Source organism: Carassius gibelio, chromosome B14 (assembly GCF_023724105.1).
Source record: "Carassius gibelio isolate Cgi1373 ecotype wild population from Czech Republic chromosome B14, carGib1.2-hapl.c, whole genome shotgun sequence".
Taxonomy (NCBI): domain Eukaryota; kingdom Metazoa; phylum Chordata; class Actinopteri; order Cypriniformes; family Cyprinidae; genus Carassius; species Carassius gibelio.
The window spans coordinates 25,762,492-25,783,210 of record NC_068409.1 but is presented as its reverse complement, the minus strand read 5'-3'; the positions used below and the strand labels follow the sequence as shown (position 1 = coordinate 25,783,210).

General features: G+C 38.8%; 1 protein-coding gene across 9 annotated transcripts in view; it reads right to left on the bottom strand.

Moving 5' to 3' along the window:
• The window catches only part of diaph2 (diaphanous-related formin 2), a 382,480-nt gene that overhangs the window by 272,776 nt on the left and 88,985 nt on the right, over nt 1–20,719 (bottom strand). For all 9 annotated transcript variants that reach the window (XM_052574739.1, XM_052574746.1, XM_052574744.1 and 6 more), the window contains one exon: nt 3,173–3,312. In XM_052574739.1, the coding sequence (XP_052430699.1) occupies nt 3,173–3,312 (140 nt within the window). The remainder of the gene's footprint in view (nt 1–3,172; nt 3,313–20,719) is intronic.

Here is a 20,719-nt window from a genome sequence, read left to right as displayed (position 1 = left end):
ACAAGCTAGGCTCAGTTGAAATCATATCTGTTATAATTAATCATCATCATTATCATTCTGGCCCATTTTTTTGGAGGATTCAAAATCAGAAATGTGAAGCTTACATGAAATTACATTATAAAGCTTGTAAGTACTTACTTTTGTTAAAACTTGTGTATTATTTGAGCTCTATTAAATAAAAAATCATTTTACAGTCATTTAGATTTCTAGGGCTTATGCCATTAGATTGTCATGGTGGCTAGTATTTTATGTTCAACCCTTTGGGGTCGATTAATGCGTATACCCGTTATGAGGTATTTTCTCCTGATAAGCCAGAAAAGAACTTAAATTACACTGACATTTTGATCATACAGATATGAGAAATACATTAATCGGATCTGTAAAGGGTGTACTTTTTTGTATACAGCCATAATAACAACAAAACTTTGTGCATTTATAAAATAAAGATAACAGGGTGTCCTGTCTGCAGCCTTTGTCTGCGCTGATCTTCATTTACAGATGCATCAATAAAATGAACTGTAACTCCGTGAATACTCAACGAAGAGACATGAGAGATATATCTATAGAAAGACTGACATGTCTACTTTTAAACTAAATAAGTGCAAAAAATTGTCATGTTGTCTACTGAACTTGAACGGAGCACAGAATATTCTGTTCTCATATTCAAGGACCGAAATCTCAGGGAGATAATAGCAGCCAGGGCTCCATAACTTTCTTTACATTCACATCGTATATGTTTTTACCATAGGCTGTTATTTTGTATATATATATATACACTACTTCAGTGTATCCCAAGTGAATGAAAAAAAATCCTTACAGAACAACAGAGTTGCCCTGTGACAAACTTGAAGCATAAATTCAAAACAGTATTGACATTATTAGTATTCCATTCCATTAAAGGCAACACTTGAATGTGTGATAATTTTATATGAATATGCCCCATTTCTGCATTCCTACGAGTGCAGTTTGATTATTATGGAACCGAACATGTTGCAGGAATCATGACTTAAAACAAATTCATGCTTCTTGCGGAGGACAGAGATAAGGTATGAACAGACTCATGAGTAATTGCACCTTGGCAAAGTGAAGGAACTTGGGGTCATTTCATCACAAATTAATTTCTCGTTCAGCACATACTGTGGCTTTATGTCCAAACATTTCAAACTTGGACACAGTCTTGTTTAAAAAAAACAAGAGAGGAGAAATTAGTTGGGTCACATAGGAAATAAACTTTAAGCAAACACCTAACTTCCTCTCATCTGTCTGGGATGGAGCAAGTCTCGCTAATCTTTGATTTCTTAATCTAAAGAAACTACTTTTACAATATGTAACACCTCAGTCTCAAATTGTCTTTAGATGGTCGTTGCAAATAGAATAAACCTGAAACTGCACATGAAACTGTCCACTTACACAAACAGCACTGCATTAAGTTCTTGTCATTGGGATGAATGTCTCAACTACGTAAACCCAGAACACTGTAAAGGTTACATTAACATACAGTATTCAGAACATAGGCAGATATTGTGTTTTGTGATCCGTAATAATTAGCTCAACTCATTAACTGTAATGCATGAAAGCATGCTTAAAAGAAATAAATTGCATAAACTGAGGTAAAAGTTAAATGATATCATCACGTCGACCAAGTATCACGTCACCCCAGGGTGCTTCTCTCCAAGCAAGACCTGACCTTCAGTGGGTGAGCGAGACACCACTTGGTATCCCTCTCTGACTGCGAACTCACAAGTTCAGCCATTTGCAAACGCCTGGAGGGTGGTCCTGGCCTCGCCGGCCCCTCAGCACAAACTGCCCTTTCACCGAGAGGAAGTGCTGACGCCACTCATCTTCATCCAGCAAGTCTGATCTTTATAAACAACCTCTCCTAATGTGGGTACGAAGTGCGGGCTTCTCAAAGAACAATGCTCTGTATCCATTTCCCATGATTAATGGCTAATGGTGGAGTAAATAATTAGATGCACGGGGCCCTGACGCCACACTGTGATGATCTGATAAAGACAACAGAACGAGATGCCATCCCTTCATTTAATTAGGCCAATAACAAGAGATTACCTTGAGGCGCAGTGTTCTACAACTCACATTCTAGATTATGTGTTCTGTGGCAGGAAAACAATAGCAAAGCCATTCCGGTGTTTGAGTTCCTTTTACTTTCTGCAATGTACCGCCGTCTGGGGAGAAGGGCAGGGCCGTCTATTAATTGCTTTCCAGTGCAAAACACATCTGTTGAGAGCAAGACGCATAATGCCATCGGATCAAATGGCGGTTCCACTTGGGTCCTTTCTCCCACTGCGCTACAGTGGACCTAAAGAGATCGTCTGCCTGCCAATTGTGTGATGACCACTTTATACGCTACACTCATTGATTCACATTAAGAGCCATCTCTCAGACAGTGCTCTGGTAAATAATTGAGAGAGTCTGCTGTCACATACTGTTCTTCTGAGCTACTGGGACCAAATTAAATTTGAAAATTCCATCCATGAGAGGGAAGGTGAGACGATTTTCTGGGAGAACAGGCTGGGGTAACTGGTGGAGTATTATTATTAATTAATTAATTAATTAATTAATAAAAAATTATAATATTGGGGAGGGGGAGAGAAAACTGCAAATTATTACTGCAAGTACTACATTAAGCATGATCAAAACAGATTAAGAAATCAGTCGAGAAATGACAGGATACACACTTTAAAGGAGATACTTGAAAGCAAAGGCGTCTGGTCTTGGTAGTGGTGGTTGGTGTCCTTATTAACGTTTCAGAGAATGGCTGGCTGTCTGAAGTGTTAAAAAAAAGGATTTCCTATCTATTAGAGCTTAATAGATAGAGAGGGGGAGATGACAGGGCCGGGTTAAAGTGACTGGTGGATGCACTCATTTAGCCGGCCCGTGCTATGGGCTACACTCATTTCATCAGAAATGGGGATCCATACGAAACCGGAGGTTAAGAGACTCATTGACAGGTTTCCAATTAGCAACCTGAAAGAAATCCGCCAAGATTGCCACGCGCAGACAGAAAAACGAGGGTTGACTTTTCATTTCACAGTGAGTAGGTGGTAGGAGGTTGCTGAAATGAGTGGTGATATGTCAGGTTTCTCATCAGAATGTGGGGAGAATGGAATGGTTAGTTCTGTAGACAAGAGTGTGTTAGGAAAGAGTGACTGACCTGACGGGGTTGCTGGTCAAGGACACGCGCAGGGACTCCAGGCAGTTGAGCAGTCTGTCTTCGGAGATCCCTGAGCGCAGCTCGTGCACATACTCCTGTGACGAGAGCGTACACTCGTGCTTGCTGTTCCTCAGTCCACCCTGCGGGAACGAGACACATTAAGGGATCAGCCACTGCACCGCTGCGCTTTACACCCTGTTAGGCCTGTCACACGTTAATTACGACATCTGTATTAGACTTGATCATCGCTGGAGTTCATAAGCTTCCTAAGAAAGCTCTCTCTGCTGCTACTTGCAATCTCTGACTCAGTTTTTCAGCTTTATTTTGACAATAAATGAGTAAAAGCATTGGAATCCTCATCATTTGACGACAGGCAGAAAATAGTAGGAGGGGGAAGTAGTTACCAACACCTGATTTGCGGATGAGGCAGCACCCCTGTGCTCCCAGCTGTATCCCAGTCTCCAGCAGGTGAGAATGATTACTAACACTCCATAACTGCAGACTCACTTCCTCCCTAAATCAGCAGACTGCCCACCCACAGCACTGACTGACAAAGAGCTACCAGCTAGACTAGTCAGCAGGAGCTGCCTCATGCTAATTCCACAGTACACACACACACACACAAAGTAATGGGAAATGCTCCCACACACAATATAAAAACAGCAGCATAAAGTGCTTATTAAAATATTATAGTTTTATGCTGATATGGAGAGAACACTGTTGTTGGGCACTCAATGGCTATGTTCACACAGCAGCACAAGAACACAGCTGTCGGTCATATTGGGGAAGCTAAATATGCTTCAAATGTATTCATGCACACATTTTATGAAGAATGAGAAACATGTTATATAAACTTTGTTACTGCTGTCAAACTTTACAGAACATAGCATGTGAATAAACTGGAATGAATTGCATGATCTTGTGAATTATGCTCCTAATATGGTAAAAATTGACCAATGGATATAATTTGCTTATAGGTTCAAATTAATTCTGACACTGCAGGCCATTTTTTATTATTAAAACCTTATTAAAAACGGTTTAAGTGATTACAGAGACTTTAAATCAGAATCCAATCAAAATGTTTTGCACAGTAAACTGAAAACAGAAACTAATAATTTGAAAGTGATTACAAGTTACATAATTACTTTAACTACACAGTGGTTCCTGAAGTTTCTACAAAGTATCGCCTATGGTCCTATGACCTCTTTAGTTAACATTCACATTAGAATGACATAAATCAATATGTATTAAGTAGTAGGATTAACTTGGTAACATTAAACACAAACAAAAACAAGAAACGAATCAATATAAAAACAAAATTAAATAAGTTAAATTAAGAATAAAAGAAATTCTAAAAATATACGGTTGTATGCACATGCTCTACTCACAATCCCACACTTATGAGAAGTATCTTTGCACATACATATACTAAATTTTTTATTATTTATTTTCTTATTCCTTTACTTTGTGGTTCAACTGTGTGCTTTGCACAGACGAAGGCCTTTAACCAAGCACAGGCGAATAAATACAACATCATTATAAACAGGAAACTGATAAAATACTAATAACAAATCAATTAAATTACAGGTGGGATGTCTTACCAACCCCTATATAAGGGGTATATAACCAGGCCTAGGTGGATTTATTCACAACGCTCGCTCATACAAAAACCAATTTCTGTGCAAGCAGCCAAGCTCGTGGGTTTTTGTGACTACTTTCTTCACTCTCTTGCGTTAGACAGACAGACAGAGTGAAGATTGTCAATCTGTTACCTGCGCTGCACCCCTTGGGCAAAAAAATCGAAAGTGTGCCATGCGTTCCACTTTTTATATACCACATTTTTCTTATTCTTGTCATTTTACTAAGGTTTCTTTTATTTTTATATATATTTTTTATATTTTTCACAGTTGTGTTCTCTGTTACCCAAGTCATCCATGTGTTTCTTTTTCTTTTGAAGCTGTTTTCCATCTGTATGTTCTGAGAACAACAACCTGCCAAACGAGGCAGAGGAAAAAGAAGAGGGCGGCGGAGCACAGGGTGGGCTGTCAAAGTCACCCGCGTAGACGGAGGGATGAATTAATGCAGACAGAGAAGTATGTAGGGTAGTATGGAGCGAGTATTAGCGGCTTCTTCCCTGGTACGAATGCGCTTTAATGTCGTCGTCCCAGGATGTGGCTTCCCCAGCAGGCAAGCTGCACTAATAGGCAGTCTTGGAGGAATAAACAGGGTATCTTTGTGACGGAGTCCCATTTCTGCTCTGTCGAAGCGCAGCAAAGAAACTCCGACACGGGCAGCAGCACTGGTTTATATAGCAACAGGAAAATAAATGAGCCATTACTATAGGCAAGTAGGGGGTTGCAGTGGGGAGACACTGTACGTGTTGAGTCTGCAGAACGTGTAAACATGGCAGACAGTGCAGTGATTTACTCGCGCGATCAGCAGGTGTTAGCGTTAGGCTTTAAGCAGTTGGTTAAACGTAGGTGGTGGTTTAGAACCACATGACAGGTTGTTGTTGCAATAAAAGCGGCCTTGATGTTGACTGGCAGCTGTGAATCTGCACTGACCTTGTGTATTCTGGTACCATCATTTGTGTGAATAAGACGTTCAAAAAGAAGCAGTGCTCTGCAAAGTTCTTGCATGCCTCCTTATAAAAAAAAAGTGAGATCTAACTACTCTTTAAATTGATGCGAACTCACTTAGTCCATTTTCTCTGTCTCTCTCTCTCTTAAAATATATATAAATATATATATATATATCAGAGGATAAGAACAACTCTTTTTTTTTCCCCAAACACATCTGAGGCACTCAGGATGAAGCAATTCAGCTCTTTCTTCTCAGGCAGGTCCTCATACTTGAATTTGTCTTGATCTGGATCCAACTAAAGATCACTCGGTTCATCTGCCTCTATAGTTCAGATGAGGGAATCTGAGGGACCAGAAATGACTGGTGTGCTTATACCTGCCTTATAGAAGTAATGGGGTGTGTGTGCAAGAGAGGTTATTACTTCCCTCATTACTGTCTCTAGTAACTGTAGTTGCCCCTGGCTCTTTGCAGACCTGCTGCAGACAGCGATCTCAGATTCGCTGAACCACAGGCAGAACTGCTCTCTGTCTCAATATGAGAGGAACCACATCATGGCTGCATCTTTCTATTATTCAGAATATCCTTGGGTTGGAAAAGCAAAAGGTACCTGTAACTTTTTTTTCTGCATAACATGTACTTCTCATTCTTAGTGTTAAGGGTTTGTGCAAATCCCTGAAACAAAGTATGGCAAGGACAATATTAAACAAACTAATTATGTAATAATAAATTATTGTTAAATACATATGCAATAAAACACTAATGTAGTATATCTATATAATATCTAAAAAAGTAAAAATAGAAGTAATACACAATTTAATAACCAACACAGACTATTTTTACCATATTTTTAGGCAGAACAGCTAGCTACCACATGACAAAGACCCTGCCTGAGCACAACGCCCCATATAGCATCAACAACACCACTCTAAAATTTAGTGTCAATACCCTGAAATACAAAATCCCTCGGATTCTGAGAAATACAAACAGATCAAGTTTGCTACAAAAATTAAATAATGAAAAGCACGGTCAAAAGTGCTCTCTGCATTTCTTTCCTTGCCAAAAACAGGCAGATCCCTCAATCGGACCCACTCTAGAAAGAAGAGTTTCTGGTTTCACTATCCATTGACCTTTACCACTGGAAACCAAAGACAGGCAATAATATGCTGCCTAATGACCCTGGCCAGCTCAATCCATAGGGATGATATCAACATTACACCAGACCACACTAATCATGCAGACAGCCACATCCACTGGTTCGCTGTAATTGGGTTTCTGCTGTTGGCTGAAGAGAACATGGGGGAATGGTCTGTGTGCGGGCACGCAGTGCATAGAAAGAGAGAAAAAGACAGACAGAGATAAGGAGGAGAGACCAACCAGCAGATGGATCAAGTGCTGGAGAGATAAAGAGGAGAAAAAGAGATAGACTATGAAAGGAAGGGAGAGAAAGGACAGAGAATCAGAGCTCAGTGAAAAGACCAATACAGTCTTTTGACCAAGCCCAAAGTGTTCATCTCCGAGTCTCATCGAATCCTTATTTGTCAATAACAGCATTTCCTGCCAGAAACAATAGTGCAGGGAACAATCACTCCAGTGAGCCTGTCAATTTCACTTTGGTTCAGAGGCACTGGCTGGCTACAAGTGTGTTTTTTTTTTCTGACTGTGATACAGCCTTGGCACGATCTGATTTGAGAGAGTGCAACTATCGCAAAAGGAGGGGACGGGCCCATTGTGTTTCTCTGCCCCTCAACATTCTACACCCATTGATAATGAGACAGCAGCAAACTGACAGGCTGCATGAGGACCAGTCATCGGGCGTCACATGCTGCATCAAACAACTGTTTACTATGATGGGGACACAAAGGGGTCTTCCTCACGGGGGCGCTAACTGGTTTTAAAAATCAAATCCTCCAGTAAGCCACATTCAGACCCTAGGATTTTTTTTTTCTTTCCTGAAATGAAAATGTAAGGTTTGTTTAAAAAATGTTTGTTTAAACCTATTTAATCTAAAAACTAGTAACTAAAATACAAAAATTAAATCTGCCATTTTAAGTATATATATATATATATATATATAAATCCTAAACCTCTAATCATCATCGATGAAGTTTCATCAAGGCTGTAATTTTAAATGGTAATAGTAACATCAAACAACCTCACTGTGAAATATTAATACAATTTAATATAAGAGTTTTTTTATTTATTTATTAATGTCAGATGATTATTTTATTATTTTAATATATTGATTTAGTGCTCAATATTATCAATGTTGAAAACAGCTGGATTTATATATATATATATATATATATATATATATATATATATATATATATATATATTATTTTTTTTTGTGGAAACATTTACACTTTCTTCAGGATTCTTTGATTAATAGAACGTTCAAATGCATTTATTAAAAAAAGAACACTGCTAATCTACCACTCTTTCCTATTTCTATGGAAACAGTCGTTTTCTGCAATGACTTCCTGAATTATGTCATTATCCAGCTCTGTGCGTGCAGGATGCTCCACAGTAATCTGTGTCCAGATCTGGATCTTGATCGGCAGATGCGCGTCTGTTTGCAGACAGATATGTGCGGAGAGAGCATGATTATGAGCTGATGGAGGGGCGCGATAGCAGTGCGTCACACAATGTGGATGTAATTTATCTCTGCGTGAGGTCACCGCGGCGGAATAATTCTGTTAAATTACAGTTTGTAACTGAGTGTCACTTTAATAGGGAGTAAACAGATAACCTACTGCCGATACCCTATCTCTTCCACACTATGTGTGACCTTGTCGAACTTCTCAGTGACAGCAGTAAGGGACCATCAAAGTAAGAGAAGCGGTTATCATCAGCGTGCACCCATGAGCATGACCGTAAGGTGCAAACACAATAACAGGATGTGACTTAAAAAGTCAAACAGAAAAAAACTACTATAGCAAATCTCCACGGAGAGAGCCAATATGCACACTATGAAACAGCGGGACCTTGAAATAATCTTTTGTGCATTTAATATGTCTTGTGTGAACTAAATTATATTAATATTCGGATCCCTCCATAAACACCCAAAATGATTGGTGATAATGGGGTTTTTAATTACCTCTTCTTTGTACATGATTAATGAAAATTACTGGAGTGCCCCACTGATCTTTTTGAAAAATAATACAGATATAATCGTTGTAATTAGTGCACATGAAGCCATATCAATGCCAAGTGGTTGCGAATGTTTTATTCCATAATTTAGTGATCATTAGTGCATGATTGACAGATTTACAGAGGGGGAGCACCTTCTCCACAGGAAAACAAGCAAACCTACAAAACAGAAGTTTGCAAGGAAAACACACACACATAAACAAAAAAGCATCCCGCTCTCTGAAGTCTCTGAGTCTCTCTGCTCTAAAAGGTCAGCTGAATGCAGCATAAGTTGAGATGCATGGACAATAGCACCCATAGAAAGACCCTGAGGACATCCCCTGCTACTCAATAATAAGTCTTTTGATGTGTCCAGGGAGTTATTTCCCATCAAGACATGCAGTGTGGCACTTTCTCTCTCCTTAAAAACACACAGGAGTGGTGTCCCACAGGGAACATGATCTATGTGGTCACAAAGGAGAAGAGCCACTCTGCTTATGGAATAGCCCACAACTTATCACCTCATGAAGCATGGGCAGATGTTGAGATATTCAAAACAGTTCTGTGTTCAAAACAGATTAAGCACTCCCGCAGCATCTGCTGCATGCATTGTTTGAGCAGCACGTTTTGACTCACCTACAAGACGAATGTGTATAATGTAATAAAAAAGTGTCTTTTTAACTACAATAACTATATGTCTCATATTAACAACCATTCAGTATGTCACAAAACTTGCATCAATCCATCACAGATATTACATAATTTAACTATACATAAAAATAATTTGTTCAATAGAGTCATTTAATCATGAATCAAACGATGTGGGTCACACTGTATTATTTATAATTCACTAAAAAGAACCAGTTTATATGAGTTATTTCTTCATGAATCAGACTGTGCTGGTCAGACTGCTTTTTATTCATTTAAAAAGGGGGTTGATAAGAGTCATTTAAAGGGTCATGAAACCCTGTTTCAGCGGTTAGTTCTTACCAGTTTTGAAAAATTATACAAAAAGTAGAGGGAGAAGAGGGGAGAAAGACAACTTTAGTTTCAGACAATTTCATTTCGTACCTGTTGAGTTAAAAATATATTTTCACTCTGCAACGAAAATGTATGTGCTGTGGCACCTCTAATAACTGTTAAACTTATTTTGCGGGATTTACATAAGCCTTTTGATTGGTTCCACAGAGTAGCTGTAAAAAAGGAAATGAATCGTGTTTGTTGCGAACTCTGCAAAGCAAAAACAAACACTTTTCTTCAATCCATGAACGTTTCTTTCAGTTAATGTACACAGTCTCACAGTCTGAAGTGTCTGTCACACATACTGTTGTTAATAATTAAGCAAAAACTCTTCTACAGGATGAAACACGCAGTTTCATGAATAATTACTACACCGGCGCATCATCGGCGAGTCCTTTGCCTCATTACAATCTGTGAAGTCTACACAATGTAGATTTTAAACCCAGAAGACAAAGTACAGTATATTTCTGAATAATCGCACCAACAGTTGTCTCCTCACAAAGCTTCTTGCTGATGGTCTTGTAGCCCTTTGACAACTCTTTGGTCTTGCCCATGGTGATGGGAGAGGTTGGAATGGAAGATACAGATTGTGTGGACAGGTGTCTTTTATACACTTAACGAGCTGACATTAGGAGTAATTTCTTAAAGTTGCAGGACTAAGGAGTGTTCCACATGGGCACATAACCAATCTGTGGGAACAAGACTTCTTGCTGGTTGGTGAGGGGTCAAATACTTATTTCACTCACTGAAATGCAAATCAATTTCTAACCTTTTTTTTCTTGGTTGATATTCTGTCTCGGTTTGTTAAAATAAACCTAACATAAAAATTACAGTCCCTTCATTTCTTTGTAAGTGGGCAAACTTACAAATAAATATTTTCCCCACTGTATCTGTGCGTATATATATATATATATATATATATATATATATATATATATATGTAAATACACGCACATCCATGTATACATTTCAGAAAAAAAATGTTGTTTATATATTACATTTATTTATAATAGAAATTATATGCAGGGTTTCCCACACATTCAAAACTGACCACCACAAATAGATTTTCCAAAAGGCTTTGACTTCATTGAATAAACACGAGCACTACACGTTTCAAAATCAAAAACTGGTGGAAGTTTTTTTTATTTATATATATCACTATTTCAGAAGGTAATCGACTGTATTCAGAAAATTTTCAATGTCGCTGCTTTACAGCTGTTAGCGGAGAAACCTCTATCTCTCCTGCTCTTAAAGCGCCTCCTGCTGGCAGAAAATATATTTGCATATACATATATTATATATGGGGGCGGGGGAGTGCCGCCACAAATAGAGTGTAAGGCTGTGGGAAACACTGATATGAATATAATTAGACATGTAAATACATATATACTGTATGTATGTAATTAATAGACATTTTAATTAGCATATTTACCATGTCACTGTTTCAAGTGAGAGGCGATACTTTGCCGAGAAAGTCAGACCCCGTGCTGTCAGAAATCTTCTAACTGAACAATAGCTAAGGATTATCCAAAAAACTTGCCAGGTTTGTCAGTTTGTACCTTTTATAGAGAAAAAAAGCTAAAAGGTTAAAAGGGTCTGTAAATTACTAAATATAGTGCTAAACTCATGTTCATATGTGTGAGATCAGTCATTTGTTGTAATGTGCTTTACATTGAACGCCTATGGGACAAGGTATTGCTCTTGAATAAAAGGTTAAAATACACACTATTTCAAAAGACCAGCAACAAGATGTAAACACCATAAATAAATGCGCTAGCAGCATAGTAAGTACATTACAGTAAATGTGAATTTTGTTTACTCTTTTAAACTAAAGAATAAGATAACATGACAGATAATGCACATTGCTGTTGAACATGGAACACTCCTTTAAATGCATCTGCTTTTGAGCTCCAGTCATGCAGTGTTTCACTCGGTCACAGCCACTTAGCTGACTCAACACTACAAGTGTGTCGTGTCACTTTAAAATGGAAACCACCCAACAGCAAATCACTTCACATCCTCCACCTGCAAATTAAAGCACTGATGCTCACTCTTTTAAAAGCACACTGAGCAGCACAGGAAGGTGAGTGAGACCTAGATAAAAACAATGCAAAACACAGCACTTACAAAACTATCTGAATCCCAGTTCTCCATTCAAGAGGGAAAAGACAGGTCACGGGCATAAAGCCAAGTTATTTGTGTATGGCAAACAAAGTAATGGCTATGTGTTGATTAAAGAAAGATCCCTGAATGGCTTCATAGAACGGCATGTGGCACAGCATGATGAGATTACAGCATTCAAAGCTTTTCTCCCATCATTCCAATGCAAACACAAATTATAAGACACTATACATTCAGTTAAACATGCCCTTATTCACCAAGGCTTCAGGGACCAAGATGGGCAAGATGCAGAAGACCAGTAGGTTAAACAAGGACAGTTGACCCAAGGGTCAGCAAAGGTCTGGTCAGAAAAAAAACAAAGAGTTATTGTTGACTGGAATGTCATGAACTTAACAATTAAGTCAAATTGTACGCAATAAGATTCTATAGAATGACCTTGTGCTTTCTCAAATAACAGGAAGCAAATTATGCAGGAAAATAATTGGCAAAAGATTATAATGTTTCAGAGATCAGAGTATGCATTAACCTCTGTACTGTAGATAAACTGATTTAACATTCTCACGACTTATTGATTCCTGGCCTACCGGTCAAATAAATGCTTTTCAAAGCAACAGAACAGAGGCCAAAAGGACATAGATGTCTTTCTCTTTCTCTCTCTCGCTCTCTTTTTATAGATAAAAGCTGAAAAGTCCAAATACCAAGTCCATTGCTGAAGACTCCACCGCTGTCAAAAGCAAAGCCTTCAAGTGCACATCAGCACAAAACACTTTTATTTTATATTTTACATAGGCTACAAAAAGAAAAACTCTTGACAGCTCACTTTAGAAGGACTTCAACAACACATGATCGTTGTCTCATCCGCCGTTTGATGCTGACAAGGACACACAACACACTAGCCTCTCGGATTCCTGCCATACAACTGCACCTGCACAGGCAATTGTTCGACTGTTTGCTCAGAGCAGCATGAAAGAATCTATAGTTCCTAGGATTTCAAACTGAATTTAAATACACAATAACCAGATCGCTTTCTACTGAAATCATATCCGTAGAGTTTTAGCACATTCTGGAAGTCAAGGGTGGACAATAAAATATAAATCAGTATGTGTTTGTAAATGCTAAAAAACACTTAAAATATATTTAATATTGTACATTATATTTTGATGTCAGATTTCACTAGAATTATATTTAGTATACTGAAGACTGAAGTTATAAATATGCATGCCTTTAAAAATAAATAAATAAAATCGAATCAAATTGCAATATTAAGCTAAATCTACATTTTCTTTCTACAGTAACCTAAACTGGGTATCAAGAACGAATACATTTTCATTTGGTGTTAAATAGCACAAGGTGGTAAACCATTAATGTGTGAGCCATTCTAGCACATTCTCTTAAAGATCTACTTGTACAAGACATCTGCAATGCATCTTGTTGATAATTTCCATTTGGAGACCTGTTAAAATAGGTCAGCATGCAGCAGGCAGAAAGTGCAGAGGGCCTTGAGTACTTTATTATCAGTTTAAGCAGCACAGTATTGAAGGAGATGCCCTTCACTTTAGATTTTTTGGAAGTTTTGGAAGTCAAGTGTGGACAAAGTCAGGCCGAAGTTTGTAGATCAAATTAGGCCATTTCACAACCTCCCCCTTACGATGAGGCAGAGGACGAGGGGGAAGAAATCAAGTTAAAAAACATTTCATCCCATGCAAAATGGATTCTGAGGAAAAATATAACTTTTTTTTTTTAATCCAGAAATATGAAACTATCAATAAAACATAATTGAAGCCAGAGATATCTAAACACCTCTCAGTGCAACTCTGAAATTCATGGAAAGATGAGAGGAAAAAACCCAACCTGCACCAAACAACTTGAGGCTGTTTACTGAGAAATGAAATAAAATTCCGGAGATGAGGGCTGCCTCAATACACATGGCAAATGAATACGTTAATAAAATATTTGGGCATCAAAGACAGCTTTATTTGCTTTAAAAAAATATTAATAATTGCACTGTAACAGGGTTTAAAGACAATAGATAAAAAATTTAATATTGGTGTATCTTACACAAAGCAAAAAAAAACTGATTTTATTGTTTTTCTTTATAACATTTCTAAAATATTCTCATTTTGCAGTGAAAAACAAGCTCTCATATAGCAGTTAGCTGTAGTTGAGCGTGTCGGAGGCAGGGAGTGATTTTTATTTTTCACTAATCATGTCCAGTTCTCAGTGGCTCAGCGGTGCTGTGAATGTTTTAAGCTCATAAACAAGCTTTCTTGCATTTTAATCAACCTTTTCAATTAGGAACTAATTAATACCTAACAGGAGGGATGCCTGTCACTTTGAGGATAAGAGAGACTCCACAAGTCACTGTCTCTCGATTTCCTCAATGAGTCAAAGGAAGAGCGAGAAATTTATACACTGCGAAAAAGACCATATAACAATATCCTTAAATGTCTGTTATTGCCTATCCTGCATTTCGATGCAGGAAAACAGCATTAAGATCGTGTTAGAAGCTTTGGCACCCATGTTAAAACTTGTCAGAAAGCAAAATCTAAAGACAGTCTTTCTGCGGTTCTACTCGGTATCGCATCAAACATCAAAGACTACTAGCTTTCAGGGGATGCTTGTGAGATGAAGCTGTGCTGTAAATTACAGACTCAATCAGCTGATTTCAAATTTAAGCAGGCTTGTGAATGCAGTTTTAAATGTTTACAAAAGCAATCCACTGATGTCGAAGAACAGAGACAGTTCAGGATGTCTTAAGTTCTTTTAAACACTTAACCATATGCCAACATTTCCTTAAATGGAAAATCAAAGTACAGTTTCACGGGACTGAAAACTTTAAGCTAACACTTCTTAAACAGGGGTTTAAACAAAAACTAATTCTGAACCTGAACTTTTTTTCCAGGTGCAGGGCGGGTTGTGGTAGCACATGCAAAGCATGCAATGACTGTGTTAACTTTAAAGGTCCCATGACATGAAAATTTCACTTTATGAGTTTTTAACATTAATATGAGTTTCCCAAGCCTGTCTATGGTCCCCCAGTGGCTAGAAATTTTGATAGGTGTGAACCAAGCCCTGGGTGTTCCTGCTCTGCCTTTGAGAAAATGAGAGCTCAGACGGGCCGATCTGGAATCTTCCCCTTATGTCGTCATAAGGGAAAAGGTTACCTCCCCTTTCTCTGCTTTGCCCGCCCAAACATTTACATTTAATTCAGTCGCAATGTCAGCACAGGCGTTACAAACAGACTCTTATGATATGTATTCGACAGCACCGCCACAAACAGTGAGTAACAGTGTTCATTAATGCCTGATCTGTGATCAGTGATCTCTGATGTGTAGCTAATTATTCAAGTTCACACAGACTTTCTTTCTAACTTGTTTGAAACTGTTTATGCATCAGTGAATCAAGCCAGTGGCTAAACTATCAACTCCACGTTGTTTCTCTTAGTAGCATAGCATGAAACAAATCCGTTATTTAAATTGTGATTTAACTACAGAGAGCAATCAAAAATTAAAACAATGCAGTTGTATTTAGAAATATTTTAACTAATTTAGGGCTGTAACTAATGATTATTTTAGTAATCGAGTAATCTGATTATTTTGACAACTTAGTAGTCTGATATTTTTAATATAAGTGACCCTAAGTGAAAACCAGGTTATAGTATAATTATTTATATAATGAACTAATGAAGAGGCAATAATAATAGGCTCAAATAAAATATCAAAACCATGAAATTACATGATTGTATTGAACAACACTATTAAAATACATAATGTAATATGCCTATACATAATATGAACATAACCAATTTAAGTACATTATATATTCAAACAAATACCTGCTGAGGGCACCAGCGTTTTGAAATCGCGATGTGCAATACATGCCATATTTAGACATAGGTTGATGTATTCTCCTGTGTTGGCAAAGGTTCGTAAATGATTTATGTTACAAATCTAGTGAGATAATGTGCACTGTTTTTCCAGATGAACATTAATTCCCATTCGCATTCACGGCATATACAGAAGAAGAGTGTAGCCTCTTTTACACGTACAGTCTTCACTGGTAAATTACCGGGACGTTACCATTAAGATATCATGTGTTAACAGGACCTTTTCAAAAATCCCGGGAAATTTGTTCTGGCAGTCATATGGAGATGACATGATTACTCTGAGCTGTTTACAAAGCTCTGCTGCTTTATAATTAGCTTTTCTATGTAAATATGCTCTAGATGGACATCTTTGTTCGATTGCGCCTAACAGCTTTTTAACACGCTCCTCCATTCATCAGGTCTGAGACGCCTCATGTTTATAAGAGCAAAATATTCTGATTGGCTAGTAGTGTTAGTTTGGTTGAGAGTGAAAGCTGCTCCTCTCATACCACTGGTAGGTGAACTCATTGACCTGAAAGTGATAATCAAGATTTAGAATCATTTTTTTCCACCGCCAAATGCTGCACGATGGAGATCCGGCAAAGTGCCGGAGAACTTTAAGCCCTGGATATACCAAGACACCAGAGAAAACCACCCAAACTGGGATGAAATTCTGCATTAGAGCACAAAAATGGTTGGCATTAACTTTTCTATTACTGCTGAGTTTATAGTCCTTAAAATGTGGCTTCCATGCCAGGTAGAGAAGAACGGGTTTTCAAGGTGATTTGCTGCACTGCATAGCGGAGTGTTTATTTCATCCTTTGGTCAATCAATTGCAAAGGGCAGTCAATTGAGCTCATAGTCTTAAAAGGTCCATGTGGACTTCCCTATTCAATAAGCGTGAAAGAGAATATAGGCAGGTTGACTCAAGGTCAATCAAGGTGATCTGCACTTTTTAGTATATATAAACAAGAGGCCCATTTAAAAGGTAAATCACAGCGGATCTCATTTGGGCTCAGCCAGAGTCTGCTCTGAATTGATTGGAGCATATGGTTCTAATGAACTGGCTTCGTTGCAGACAGGGGAGGGGTAGTGGCACCCAAACAGCCTTACTGGGCAGAAAGATAAGAGTGAAGAAATAAATGAGTACTGTAGTCTGATGTGATGTTCTCCATCTCTCCCTCATTCTTCATTATTTTATTCTCCTGAGGATGGTTAAAAAAAGTGTAATCTACACTTAACAAACACACAACAGATACAAGTCCTACTGTTTTGTTTACTGCATATAAGTGAATGCTTTAGATTTCAGATTCAATGGGAAGTCTGATAGACAAAGATGAACTCCAACTAGAACTTAAACTTGGTTTAGAAACCATCACTAAAAAACTGACAGCGCAGCGGCCAGGGTGCCCAAGAGAATTGGTGTAGGAAGATGGAGGAAAGACAGGAAGAGACAAAAAGAAACAGCAAGAACAGAAAAGGCGGCAGAAATGTTAGTGAACTTGGGGAACTTTTAGTGAGAGCAAAACAAGGCCCCTTGAGTTAGCTGGTAACTGCCGAGGTGGTATTCCTGCTGGGATGAGATGTGTCTGTCATGCAGACCCAGAGACCGACCTGACTTTTGGCTGCTGAACTGCTCAGGGAAGAGAAGAGCAGTGATTAATGACAGCACAGCTGAGCAGGTGATGCTTCAACCAGCAGTGACATAGCATGTATAGCACGTATACATACATATATAAAGTATATGTATACATGCATACATACAGTAATCAACATTTGAAGTGGATCAAAAAAGTTCAGCAAAGCTGTCCTAAGACAAGAACTGTTTCTTGAGCATCAAATATTCTATAAAATATTAAGATGATTTCTGAGGGATCACATGACATTTCAAGACCAGAGTAATAGCTGCTGAAAATTCATCTTAGAGGAACAAAATGCATTTTTTTATTATTATTATTCTGATCCTTATTTTGTATTAAATCTAATTTTGTATGTATTTTGTATGTATATATATGTGTGTGTGTGTGTGTGTGTGTGTGTGAGTGTGAGTGTGAGTGTGAGTGTGTGTGTGTGTGTGTGTGTGTGTGTGTGTGTGTGTGTTCCAAAAAAGCTACTAGAATCTGGGCCTGAATCCACGATGCTTAGCTCTTTGTCTCACAAACAAAAATCAAAGCTATGTTTACAGTCTTGAGTGCAAACAACTTACCACATACACAAACCAATGGCACACAAAATCTTTAAAGCCTACCTTAATTATGCCGGGTAGACTGCACTATTTATCTCACATACCCAAAGAGGGTCATGTTTGTTTGGTCTCACTACTGTTTTCCACAGAGAGGAATCAATTTAAAATGTTAAAGTGGTGTCATGTTAGAAAAAAAAAATAAAAAATGCAACAGCTATTAAAGACCAGATATTCATCATCACCTCCGAGGCTCCTCAGTGGCCAATGTTGACAGCGTGAGCCACAGAGGCAGCAAGCAACAGCAAGCCAAAGAGGTGGCTTTCTGCATCTCTCTGATGGCCCAGTGTCCTAATCAGCGTTATTGGCTTCATTCAGCCTAAGATCTGGGCAAACACAAGCTGTTTCTTCTCACATCCGCACCATTAAATCGCTTCCACCTCACTTCTCAATCCATTCAATAGCTGTAGAAATCCCTATTCATCATAGCCACTCTTCCAGCTCCCACTTAATAACAGACGCAGAGATCTTTAACTGCCCATAAACGAAGGCTCCAAACTTCAGAAGGCTTGCATCAGCAGCCTGGACTGGGGAAGTTCTGGCATGACTACTCTTACAAAGCAAGATTAATTAGCCTGTTGAATGGAGACTTGTCTCAGCTGTGGCAATTTGCCTGTGCTGCAGCCGGTGCGGGGCGGCTTTGAGACCTCCCGTGGATTTGCGGCGAGGCTGGGGAGTTCCAGCGGAGGCTCTCACGCCACTCTCGGCTCAGCTCAGCTCGGCTCCCCAAGTAGGACACGCCGAAATAAGATGGAGGTGCTCCTTTGGAGAGGCTGCGCTGCCCGGCTAAGTGAAAGCAGGTGAGACAATTACTCTTTGTTAAGGCGCTGGGCGGTTTGTTAACGAATGAGACGAGGGATATGAACAAGCCGTCCTCCACATCAAATCTACAAATTGCTGTTAATTTACTAGTGCTTTAAATAGAAGGTCCATTTGAGTTTGCTAAGTAAAAGTGTGTCAGGGCTGGATGGAAAATAATGTTAAAAGCACATTGCACACATTTATCTATGACAAGATAGCAAAGAAATGGTTGCTGAGTGGGAGGGCAAATATCACTGTCTTTCTTTAGTAGTACAGCTCCATGGGGAGTGAATTTGCGCATTTAGTCTCTTTTTTTTTTTTTTTTTTTACATCGGTTAGACAAGAGTGTCATAGACTTTCATGTGGTGGCCTGCAGGTGATCTTCCCCTCAACTTCTAAGAAATGACAGGTGTGACCTTTCAAGAGCCAGCGCTTCTTTTCCTCACCTCAAGACCATCTCCCCTTGCACCCCAAGATACTCGTCATCTCTTCTCCACATGGACTTCAGATGCAGGGATGTGCACTTGCACCTGGGACCCTGTGCCACCTCGAGCTACACGGTGCCACTACAGGACTTGCATGAAAAATAGATCACCTAATGCCTTCAGATAGAATCATTCATCAAGGACAGAGTGAAAGATCATTGCCAGCGAACAGCCTTCTGGGCTTTGTATCATGTAAAATATTCGGTACACACAAAAACCATGCCAAATCTGAGGACCGCAAACCCTCTCCCACTAGTACTGTGTTTACTGGCTTTTTGTATTCAGTTCCATTCCGAGTTGGGCAGGATCAAGAGTGGGCTTGTCTTTTAACACAAAGCAACTGAGGCTCATGGGGACCGAGAGCAGGAGAAAGGCTGCTACCCCTGGAGACGGTATCCATGCCAACTGGAGTTGAGCAACCAAAACCAGTTAACCTCGGTGGCGGCAGTCCAGGCCCACAGGTACGCTAGGTAATGATGTGTCCCCATTTACTCACCCTCTGTTGATTCTGAACCGCCACAGAGGAATTAGTTTGAGTGAGAGGGCAAAAGTTAGCTGTGCGGGAGCACTAGGTACAAGATGACTTTCTTAGCATTTGTTTTTCTATAAAACAGTGTCTAAACTGACCAATTTTTTAACTGAAAGTTGCAAAGCCACATATCGCTTCATTCATTTTTTCGGACATATGGATAGACCAAAATTTTTATTCTTCATACTTGAATTCTCAGATTAAATGCGGCAATTCAAAACAGTAAATCTACTTACAATTTAGGCAAAAGTTTGCTTAAGGAATGAGCACACTGCTGATGTGATCTTAGCACTAGCACGCCCTGAGCACATTTGAGTTGTTCATCTTGTCAGCAAGGCATATCTGCGTAATTTTTCATATCAAAAAGATAGATATTTACATTTTAAGCCATTATCGGCAAATCCTGACTACATTCCGATAATATTGTGCAACCCTAATACCAATAAATAAAAAGTACAATGTTGGCATATCAATAATGTTACATGGTACTGCTAGATTGATTCGTTTCATCTGCTTTTCTGTCAGTCTATTGTGCATCAATAATAAACGACTCTGTATTAGGAGAAATTTCAAAGACTAAAGGTTCGCTATAGCTTATCTTGTTTGGCGCCTGAAACATGCTAATGAGGGATGTCCAGGAACAAGCGAAGTCTGCCAGCAAAGACGTAGTGGGTGGAAAACACAACACTTCAGAAGCTCCAATACAAACAAAACCGAGACAACTTCAGTTTTTGCCTAGACGGCTCTAATTGCCCCCCTACACAAACTGACT